The following is a 12,183-nucleotide window of genomic DNA, read 5'->3' as shown; positions in this document are numbered from 1 at the left end:
AGAGAACCGCAGTTGGCAAATTATCTTCCATTAACTAACAATCAAACAAACCAAACAGGAGACGTTCTCCTGTCGACTTACCTTACTCCTCTCATTCCGGTGGAGTTCCAGAGTCGACTGGAGAGCTCTCTGCGGTTGATTTAGCTCAGTGGTTCTCAAACTTTTGTACTAGTGACCCCTTTCACATAGCAAGCCTCTGAGTGCGACCCCCATTAGAAATTAAAAACACTTTTAAATATATTTAACACCATTATAAATGGTGGAGGCAAAGAGGGGTTTGGGGTGGAGGCTGACAGCTCGCGGCCCCCCATGTAATAACCTCCAGTTTGAAAACCCCTGATTTAACTGGTCTTTACTGGACCCACTAAATCGATCCCCCCTGCATCGATCGCAGGAGCATCAATCCCCGTTAAGTGTAGACATGGCCCTAGTATCTCACCCTCTAGAACGGATTGTTCGTCTGTTCTCTCAAGGGAGGCAGAGAAAGGTTGACATGGAACTTTCAGTCTACATACAGGTCTAGGGAAAAGAGACGTCTGCAATTTTCCTCCAGAGCAATGCAACAGAAGTACTTGTGGGCACGCAAGGGCCCAATTACCTGAGGACGCATGCCACTATCATGGTGAGTAATGTACAATTTACTTTAAAACCTCAGTTAAAAAAGAAAATTATGAACACACAAATAGCAGCATTTATAGTGTCATTAGTAGAGTGCCGTCTTGGCCACATGAAAGCTACTCAACAAATTAAACCAACAGAAAAGATTCTTTGAGAGAAGACAAGTCTTAGTGATAAAAGTGAACACATAGACTTACAGGTTCTTGTGTTTCTGCTTCATCCCAGGCTCCCCAGCCATCATCTTCCCAGTTTGGTGATTTATCTACTTCAAACAAAAAGATTAAAAATCATGAAACTACAGCATAGACAAGGAACTAATTAATTATGAAGGTTGTTTTCCCCCCATGCATCACAGTTAATATCAGACCTATAACTGCTTGGTACAGCTAAGAATAAAGGCAATCAACACATGCATCCTGAAATGTAAGGTGCAGCATGCTGTATTTTTCATGAAAGTGGTATTTATTTTGATTTTTAATACTTCAAAAATATTATTTCTAAATACAAGACATAGATGTGGTTAAGCACATGATTGGGAGCAGAGAACATCAGAATCTAAATCCCAGTTCAGACTCACTCCACCTATAATTCTGAGCAAGTAATTCAACCTGGTATAGTGCCTAGCACAATGGGGAAATCAGTCCCTCAATGGGGCCTCTTGGTGCTATGGCAATACAAACAACACACAAAGCAACTTCATTTCTTCTCAGCTTCCACATGTTCCTTATGAGGAATACCACCAACGTATTGTGAAGATTAATTTGCTAACGTCTGTAAAGCAATCTGAAGCTGACAAAAATGACAAGTGGTAATATCTTTTACTGGACCCCTTCTGTTGGTGGAAAGGACAAGTTTTCGAGCTACACAGAGCTCTTCCTCAGGCCTGGAGAAGGTAACCAGAATGTCCCAGGTAAATATAAGGTAGGATAGATTGTTAAACATAAAGGGTTAATGCATGCTGTAGGAGACTACTTAGAACGGGTGGCCAACCTGAGCCTGAGAAGGAGCCAGAATTTACCAATGTACATTGTCGAAGAGCCACAGTAATACATCAGCAGCCTCCCCATCAGCTCCCCACCCTCCAGCCCTCAGCACCTCCCCCCACCCCATGCCTCCCACCTGCCATGATCAGCTGTTTTGTATGCGCAGAAGGCTCTGGGGGATAGGTGGAGGGTACAGCACTTCGGGGGAAGGGGCGGGTCATTGGGTGAAGGGGTGGAATGGGGGCAGAGCCTGAGGCAGAGCAGGGGGTTGAGCAGTGAGCACTTCCCAGCACATTGGCAAGTTGGTGTCAGTAGCTCCAGCCCCAGAGTCAGCACCTATGCAAGGAGCCACATATTAATCTCTGAAAAGCCAAATGTGGCTCTGAAGCCACAGGTTGGCCACCCCTGACTTAGAATGAAGGGGGCAATTAAGGGTAGCAGCCAGTAGGGTGCATTACAAATTTTTGTTATGAGCCATAAAACCAGTGTCTCTGCTAAGTCCATGATTTTTAATGTCCAGAAGAGTTATGAATTTTAGTACCCAGGCTTGTCTTTTGAAGGTGTTGTGCAGGCTTCCTTAGAGGATAAGCACTGAGATCAGATATGGAGAGATCGCTCTGTGGAAAGTGTGTTGTTGTTGTTTTTTTAATCATTTTTCTGTCTGAATCCAGAGTGTAGCAATTGTCAGTTTTCATTCACATAGATGTTGTTGGGGCATTTGGTGAACTGGACAGGGTACATCACATATTCAGATAGGTATGTGTAGGACTCATGGATCTTGAAAGGTGTGTTGTGGGGAGCACTGATCTTTGTACAGTAGAGATATGTCTAGGTTATTCTGGCAGAATCTGTTATTCTGGTGCTGCTTTGGTGTCCTGGTCTGTGGGGGAGCTTGCTTTCGATTATGAGCTTGGTAAGGCTCGGGAGCTTTTTTGAAGGCCAGAAGAGGGGGTTCAGAAAAGTTTTATTTCAGGATATGGTCCCCAGCAAGTATGGGTTGTAATTGTTTGATGATACCCCATACAGGCTTCAGGGTGGGGTAATATGTGACAACTAGGCATGTGCAGTCAGTGGGAGAGTTTCTTCCCCCCTCATATCCTGGGACCAACACTGCAAACAACAATGGAAGATATCGCATTTCGCCATTTAAAATGGAAACTTCACAATATGAAGAAGGAACCCATACTGAACAGTGACATCCACTGCCTAAGCAGATGCAAGAAACAAAACACTATCCCCAGAGGATTCACTATCTATAACCCTCTGACCACTCATACAACTCCAAATGTGCAGAACGGCTCTGCAGAAGGACCTCAGAAAACCTGAGAAACCATCTCTCCTGAACTTTACATACTCCAGAAGGGACCACTTCAAACAAGAAATCACATGCTCCCACAAACTGGGGGGGGGGGAAATGGGGGGGAAACCAACCAACCGAAAAACAAACCTCATGAAACCTACCTGGAGATCATGCAGGAAACTCAAAACAACTATAAAAAACCTGATGACAGCCATCTAACACAAAAACAAAAAGTGGAACCAACTTCAACAACTCCACAACCAACAGACCACCACCTCCAGGAGAAACCAGAACACCAGGACCCACCACATGGATACTACATGACACACCATCATCATCAATTTATCAAGACTGTCCCTGATCAGAACAGACTTATCTACTCTGCAAAGGACTGAACTTCTGCCCTACCACTGAAGCTAATAACATACTAACATGTGGAGAACTAGAAGAATTCTTCCGTTAATCAGCCTCAAGGAATTCTTTCACAACTATCATATCCCCACCAACAATCAGAAGAAAAAAAGATACACCCCAGCAGACCAAACCACAGACTGGATCATTACATTGATTGCTTCAGGAAAAAAAGATTCTACTGAAATTATCAACAATCACCACATGCCCCACAGTCTGTTCACCACCAAGAGGACAGTTATACTCCCTGAAATCCAACCACCAGATAGTCAACAAACAAGCAGACAAAGGGGACGTTATCCTAGTCCTTAATCGTGATATCTACACCAACAAGATCAACAGACAATTCTCTGACACCACCTACTCCAAAGAACTCAAAGACAACCCCACACCACAACTAACAAAGGTATTTAAGGACATCATCAAATCCTTCCCCAAAGAACTCCAAGAAAAACTCTACAACCTCCTCCACCAAAATTCTACCCCAGGAACCTTCTATATGCTTCTCAAGATACATAAATAAGGGAACTCGGGCAGATCCACAATATCTGCCCACAGCACTCTTACTGAAGGAATAGCAGAACTGATAGAAACTATCCTCAAACCACTCACCACACAAAGGGACAGTTTCCTTTAATACACTAAGGACTTCCTCCAGAAACTCTGAAACATTATCAACCTTCCCCAGAAATCATCCCTTGCCACCATAGATGCCACCTCCTTATACACAAATATCCCTCACCAGGCCTACAATACATTCAGTGCAAGGAAACCCATCCAAACCACATCAGCAAACTCACCTATTTCATCCTCACCCAGAGCAACTTACATTTAACAACAAACGCTTTTTCCACACCATGGGAACAGCCATGGTACTAGGATAACATCCCAATATGTCCATCTTTTCATAGGCCACCTCAAGAAAGAATTTCTGGAAAAATGCAGCACAAAACCAATGATATACCTGAGAGACAGTGATATTTTCATTCTCTGGACACATTACCTAAAGTTTTGCACAGGTTTCTACCACAACTTCAACCGCCACCACCCATCCATCAAACTCTCTCTAGAATACTCCCACACCAACATCAACGTCCCGGACACCACAATCAGCTTTAACAATGGAATCCTACACTATATACAAAATATACATATACTATATAAAAAAAACAACATCACTTCCACAGAATCAGCAACCACCCAAGATACACCAAGCTAGGCATTCAGGTACCACAGAATTCGCTCTGAAGAGAAAATCCAGGTTACACAGCTAAACACACTTAGAACTGCCTTCACTAAACAAGGACACTCCACCAGACAAATAGATTTGGAAGGGGTCACCCAAATGCCCCAGGAGAATCTTCTTCAAATACACACACACAGATACTGACTGCACACCCCTAGTTATCACCTACCACTCCAAAACAGAACCAGTTCAATAGAACCAGTTCCCCCCAATAAAATACCAACACTGGGAACAGATCATAAGAATAGCCACACTAGGTCAGACCAATGGGCCATCCAGCCCCATATCCTGTCCAACATTGGCTTATGCCAGGGACTTCAGAGGGAATTAACAGAACTGGCAAGTATTGAGTGATCCATCCACTGTTGTTCACTCCCAGTTTCTGGCAATCAGGGGCTAGGGACACCAAGAACATGGGGTTGCATCACTGATGGACCTATACTCCATGAACTTATCTAGTTCTTTTTTGAACCCCATTATAGTTTTGGCCTTCACAACATTCCCTGGCAACAAGTTCCATAGGTTGACTGCGCATTATGTGAAGAAGTACTTCCTTTTGTTTGTTTTAAACCTGCTGCTTATTATTTTCATTGGGTAACCCCTAGTTCTTGTGTTATGGAAAGGAGTACTGTAAATACTGCACTTAATATTCAAGGTGTGGCAACACCATGAATTTAGATCATAGCAACAACGAAAGCGGAAGATAGAAAATTCGCTGTCACCCAGAAAGCAATGGAAAGGCGAATGTGTAAGATATCGCTCCGTGATTACATACTAAATGAGGAGATCAGAAAGCCTTCGAGGTGACCGATGTAGTGCAGGAAGTGTACAATGCAAAGCGGAGATGGGCGGGTCATTTAGTCTGCAGGCAAGACAATAGGTGGACAACCTGCATCAGTGACTGGATCCCCAGAGATCACAAGCGACTGCTGGGCAGATTGAAAATGTGCTGGGCAAATACCATGACAAAACTCTTTGGCCAGAAATGGGAAGAATGTGCTCGCAACAAAACGAAATGGTGTTTTATCGACTTGTGTTCATGGAGGGATGGATGAGGACAAGCCGGACAAAGGTGATTATGGTATTTTTTGTCTTGTTATCTAGCCTTTTCTCAGTGTTTCCTAATATTCTGTTTTTTTGTTTTTTTGACTGCCCCTACACATTGAGCGGTTGCAGTGATTGTTTGGCAGACTTTCTGCTTCTGATGTACTTGAAGTATTTTTGCTGTTAGTTTTTTAGTCTTTGACTCGTTGCTCTTCAAATTCTTTTTTGGCCTGCTTAGTTATATTTTTACACTTGACTTGCCAGAGTTTGTGCGCCTTTCTATTTTCCTCAGTAGGATTTAACTAACAATTTTTAAAGGATGCTTTTTGCCTCTAACAGCTTCTTTTACTCTATTGTTTAGCAATGGTGGCACTTTTTTGATACTCTGTTTTTTAATTTGGGATATACATTTAATTTGAGCCTCTATTATGCTGTTTTTAAATATTTTCCATGCAACTTGCAGGGATTTCACGTTTGTGACTAATTTTTAATTTCCCTTTAACCAGCTCTTTTTTTTTTGCGTAGTTCCCCTTTCTGAAGTTAAATGCTACTGAGTTGGGCTTCTTTGGTGTCCCGTCTCTCCCCCCGCTCCAAAGATGTTAAATTTAATTATATTACGGTTGCTATTACCTCGTGCTTTAGTTATATTCACCTCTTGGACCAGACATTGATTTAGTCCTATGTGGAACACAGGAATTGTCTCTTGCACTGTGGGTCCCAGGACTAGCTGCTCCAAGAAGCAGCCATTTATGGTGTCAAGAAACTTCATTTCTTCATCCCACCCTGAGGTGACATGTACCCAGTCAGTATGGGGATAGTTGAAATCCCTTATTAATTAATTATTATTATTAAGTTTTCTATTTTTCTCTCTAATCCAGAGGCGTGCAAACTTTTTGGCCTGAGGGCCACATCAGGTTTCAAAACTGTATGGAGGGCCGGTTAGGGGAGGCTGTGCTGCCCCAAACAGCTAGGTGTGACCCGGCCCTGCCCCCTATCCAACCCCTCCTGCTTCTTGCCCCCTGACAGCCCCCACCCCCACCCCAGGACTCCTGCCCATCCAACCCCCAGAACCCTGACTGCCCCCCGCCACCCCATCCAACCCCTCCTCTCATTCCTGACTGCCCCCCAGGGACCCCTGCTCCATCCAACCACCCCTTCTCCCTCTCCCCTGACCACCTAAGGAACCCCTGCCTGCCCTCCGACGCCCTATCCAATCCCCCTTCTCCTTCCTGACTCCCCATGGAGATCCCTGCCCCCATTCAACCCCCTGTTCCCTGCCCTCTTACCGCCCCGACCCCTATCCACACCCCCATCCCCTGACCACCCCCTCGAACTCTCCTGCCCTCTATCCAACCCCCCCTACTCTCTGCCCCTTTACCGTGCTGCCTGGAGCAATGGTGGCTGGAGGCGCTACAACCACGCCACCCGGCTGGAACCAGTACAGAGCACCAGCTCAGGCCCCGGCTCTGCAGCTGCGCTGCCCCAGGAGCTCGCAGCCCCGCCGCCCAAAGCACTGTGCCGGTAGCGGGGCAAGCTGAGGCTGTGGGGTAGGGGGGACAGCAGGGGAGGGGCCGGGACTAGCCTCCCGGGTCAGGAGCCGGGCAGGAGAGTCCCATGGGCCAGATGTGGCCTGTGGGCCATAGTTTGCCCACCTCTGCTCTAATCTCCTGGTGCATTTCACAGTCACCATCAACATCCTGGTCAGTATATTGCTGTTGCTATATTCTTATTATTCAAGCATGGAAATTCTATCCATAGATAGTTTGATTCATTTCAGATTTTTTAATGTATTTAACTCTATGCTTTCTTTCACATATAGTGCCATTCCCCCACCAGTATGACCCCCTGTGTCATTCTTATGTATTTTATAATAAAAATAAAATAATAATTGGAGATATACCTATCTCCTAGAACTGGAAGGGACCTTGAAAGATCATTGAGTCCAGCCCCCTGCCTTCACTAGCAGGACCAAGTACTGATTTTTGCCCCAGATCCCTAAGTGGCCCCCTCAGGGATTGAACTCACAACCCTGGGTTTAGCAGGCTAATGCTCAAACCACTGAGCTATCCCTCCCCCTACTCTGGTAGAAAAAAAGGAAAATCAGAGAGGAGGCAGAGGAGGAGTAAAGTTAATGTCTTGGTGTTAGTTTGGAGGAGGGGGTGTACAAAGGATGATTGGTAGCTTTAAGAAACTCCGAAAACAAACTGCCACCTACAATTTTAGAGTTTCTCATGGGAAAGTGTTTGGCAGGAGGACATCTAGTAGTTAGAGCAGGGACCTGGAAGTTATGGCTCCTGAATTCAGTAACAAGTTCAGTGACTGACTCAGTGTGACCTTGGAAAGTCACTTTCTCTACCTCTGTTTACACATCTGAAAAATGGGGACATTCATACTTCTCTTCTATCATAGTGTGTTATAAGAGTTAATTAGTATTTATAAAGTTCTTTGTGACCCTGGGCTGCATTGAAGTGTCACTGAAATGCAAAACTTGATAGAAATAAAAACCCTGCTTTCAGTTTAACACATGTGCAAACGAAAACTAGGGGCAATCTCTCATGTGACTGGTAAAGGAGGAATATGAAGACTTTCACCTTTAGGTCATTAGTTCAAATATTGACAAGGTGAGCAGTAATCAGAAGTAATTACCAAAAGCTGTCCGCTGGCCTAGGTGAGACCATCTAAATATAATTCTTAGTACACAGACATCCACAACACAAGGATCATCATCAAATTAGTACCCACTGCTATAATCTCAGCAAAGCAACCAAACTATTCACTCTCCCTAAGAGTTCTTCAGGTTAGGAAAGAAGAATATTGCAAGAGAGCAGTAGTAAACTACACTGATGCTATCTGTGCTGCTTCTGTTCTGGTGATAAAAAGATTTTCTTTCTCCGGGATCTTTTATCATTACCTTTCATTAACACAAAGGCCATGTCTATATACTGGCCCTAACACAAAGTTTTAAACTCTGTTTTGGCATAATTTTTAATTTGGCTGTAGTCAAGCAGTGCTCTGAAACAGTTTGAATGGGCAATGTTCTGCATTCAGTTGCTGTAGCTGTTTTCACACTGGCCTGCCAACCAAACCATGTTAGAACTCACTATGGCAACAGCAAAATGAAAAGCATTTTCGACTCTGGTATTAGGGCTAAAAATATTTTTAAAAGACAAAACTTGCCAACAGCGTTGCTGAAAAGGCATTTTACCAGGTTAGACCAGGACAAACCTAAACTACAAAGCACACCCACAGATGAACCACCTTTATTAGAATTCAAAAGGTCTCTACCATCTATAAAAGAAAATGACTCAGCCAGCTTTAGTGCATCAGCACAATTCTGATTATAGAGTTATTTCAGGCACTCTTTCACAAGTGACAGTTTTCCAAAGGTCAGTTTCTGATCTTGGTTTGTAATCAAGTTTGAGAATTTTCCAGTATATAGATAAATTAAATTAATAAAAAGGAGTAAAATGTTTTCAATGTGACACTGTGACCACCATTGTGTCACAGAAGAAAAGAAAGAGATAAGGAAGGAAAAACACTAACAACACACGAGATTTTAATTTCTAATTTTTGAAGAGATCTCAACAAAATGCAATTTATATTTGCATTTCGTTAACTTAAAAGTTTGCAAAATTCCATTTAAGGAACAAAAAGTTAGGAAAAAAAACTTTAAAATGCCACTGTACAGTTCTTGTGCACTCTGGAGCAGGAATCCACTTCTCTAACACATTGCAGAAAAGTTACCTCATTGCGGCCAATGTGTTCCCGGCAGAATAGCCCCCAGAATCTTCATGTGAGAACTGGGCCGCTTTTGCATCAGTATGCAGAAGTGATCTACTGGGTGACCTATTATGGTGCCTCAGGTTAATTTGTCAAGGCAGGGCCATGAGGTCCCTCATCTGTCACTAGGGGTTAAGGAATATCCTACTACAGTTGCAAAGACTGCCTGCCCTCAAACGTTAATGATTTGCTCAGGGCTTGAAAAAAAGGAGAGCTTACTCGGAGTAACTGGAGTTCTTCAAGATGTGTCCTTATGGGTGCTCCACTTCAGGTGCGCATGTGCCCTACACATCCTCATGTCCCACACCAATACGTAGGGCCACACGAGCATACCAGCCTCAGCTCCTTCTCTAATGCAAAGTCTCACAAAGCAATCTCCGAAGCAGAGGCGGAGGAGGGTGGGAGCACCCATAGGGACACATATCTTGAACAACTCCAGTTACTGCACAAGGTGAGTAATCTCTCCTTCATGTGGTGTCCCTAAGGGTGCTCCATTTTAGGTGACTCCCAAGCAGTATCCCACAGCAAATAGGGAACTTTGGAACAGAGTCTAATCCTAAATACAGAACTGCACTATGGAGGGCTGAGGCTGAACAGACATGCTACCAAAAATCTCCAATCAAAGGCATAGGGGGAGCGCACACACCTGAAGTGGAGCATCCATGGAGACATGACTCAAAGATGACCTCACACACCTGCTACTGCTATCATCATGTAACAATTTCACAAGCAAGTGTGGGATGGGGAAAACAATGCCAACAAATATGGCAGAATCTAAGCTTTAAATTTCTATTCATTTTTATTGCAAAACAAAACACTGTATTGGTTCACATTCATGAAGTCTTCCCACGCATACATGTAGACCATTCTAGTGCTGTTGCTACTTTCAGCTTTCCCAGCTGCAGCATAATGAACACTGACAAGTCTTGTCAGTTTTCACTGCTGCTGTACAGAACCCTGGCCTCATCTACAATGTCAATTTTAGGGAAGACACTCTCATTTCTGCAGTACCCATGTAGCTTTATCAGAGCTAGCAATGGTGGAAATAAGGGTGTAAACTAGCTGCCAGCACTTTTACTACCATATCACTCAGACCTACAGTATTATGAACAAAGTACGTGGCAACCCTAGAACAAGATCAGTTCCACTCTTTTGCTGCTGTGGCTGCTTGAGAAAGCTATAAGCTTTCCTGTTCAATGCCACCGTTTCCTCATCTTTCAGATCTGCTTCTGGCTAATAGGTGTCCAGCAAAAGATTCCCCCCGCTCCCTCCCCTTAATTTAACTGAGTGGCAGCAAGACAGAATTTTTTCATCAAAATTTGTGTGTAGTCTGCTGCAGAACCAGTAAAAATAGCATTTCCTTCTGCTAGTCAGCAGCAACATGAACCATTTCATTTTCTAATTCACCACTACAATCTTCTACCTCTACTTTAAAGGGGGTTGTAACTTGACAGGGACTATTTACTTTGGGATGCAATTTAGAATACAAGGATTCACCTTAAGCATATATTTTAGAAGAACATTTGAAGAGCCAATTACTATCTTGATAATATTTTAGTGCAATGACATCATAACCTCATAGAAATTAATACCTACTATCATGTTGATGAAGTTAGTTATATTTCAGAATGTGAACTATTTACTTAATATAAAATCAAACATAAGATCTACAGGAATAATTCTCATATTGGATAAATATGGTGTCTATAAAATACAAACAGTTTTGTTTAAAAGTTCAGAAAGAAAGGAGAGAAAAATACTAACGACAGATCTAAATTGTAGTTCACAAAAGAAATTTCCTATTAATCTAATCTTGCATTTTCTTTCAATTCCTGCCCACACCTGGCACTTTTTTTGGACTCTTATTTCTCAGTCCTTACTGGGATTAAAAGTATTTTCCAAACAGTATGAGCTTAAAGTTTAGCACACACTTGATTTACAGTTTCCTCCAAATCTATTAATAAAGATGCTAAATAAAACCAGGCCTTAAACCAATCCCTATAGTATCTTAACTGCATACACTGTGGTTTGTCATTAAACTTCCAGCCTGTTTTCAATCCATGTGACAATATTCATATCCAAGTAAGAGTATGAGGTACTGTATCAACGTTTTATTGAACTCAACCTCTTATCTCTATGGCATTCCCATTGTCCACAAACTACATAATTCAGTTCCCCCCATCCAAAAATAGTTTTTTCTTTAAAATGTAATTGCTGTTCAGTATTCATAGGTCATTAGTGTAGCCTTTTATTATATTTAATATTAATTATAGTCCAGTGGGTTCAACTCTGGCAGCTATGGTCTCAAGTTCAACAGAGCACACTCTCTTTGTTCTGGACTTAGAGCCTATAAGAACACATGAAACCATAGGCAAATAAGTGAAATAACACATACAGTTACAAAAGCATCTATCTTTTAGCAGTTTTATTAAAGTTAGCAACAAAGTTATAAATGTCACAGGATACACAATTCCTAAATATAAGTACCATGTACCAATTAAACCTACAGACATACTTGCATCCTCCTAGATGGTCTGTTGGCCATCTCATGGATTGATCATCAATACAGGAGGGGATCCTACTGGAGTTTCCCATCGGAAGATCAATTTTCCTGCTCTGGGCACCCATTTTTATACTATGATTCTGTCTATACCTACATTCTGCATACATACATGAAAGTGTCAACTCTCTCTTTCTAATTGGTCTGCGTCCCTTAGAAACACAAGGGACCCTGAATTCTATAGGCTGTGTAGGTTCTCATTAACACTGGCGTACCACCTTTATCTTGTGGTTAAGGTACA

The 12,183-nt window shown here is 42.7% G+C and overlaps 1 protein-coding gene across 3 annotated transcripts in view; it reads right to left on the bottom strand.

The window, feature by feature from the left end:
• Nucleotides 1-12,183, bottom strand: part of RAB3GAP2 (RAB3 GTPase activating non-catalytic protein subunit 2) — an 80,111-nt gene that overhangs the window by 55,439 nt on the left and 12,489 nt on the right. The window contains exon 2 of one of the 3 annotated variants that reach the window (XM_045010840.1): nucleotides 816-883. In XM_045010840.1, coding sequence (XP_044866775.1) covers nucleotides 816-883 — 68 coding nt within the window. Of the gene's footprint in view, nucleotides 1-811; nucleotides 884-12,183 lie in introns of those variants that run through there. The other 2 variants (XM_045010841.1, XM_045010842.1) reach the window with 2 other exon arrangements.

The sequence above is a fragment of the Mauremys mutica genome, chromosome 3, assembly GCF_020497125.1.
Source record: "Mauremys mutica isolate MM-2020 ecotype Southern chromosome 3, ASM2049712v1, whole genome shotgun sequence".
Lineage (NCBI taxonomy): Eukaryota > Metazoa > Chordata > Testudines > Geoemydidae > Mauremys > Mauremys mutica.
This window is presented reverse-complemented; position numbering and strand designations above follow the sequence as displayed.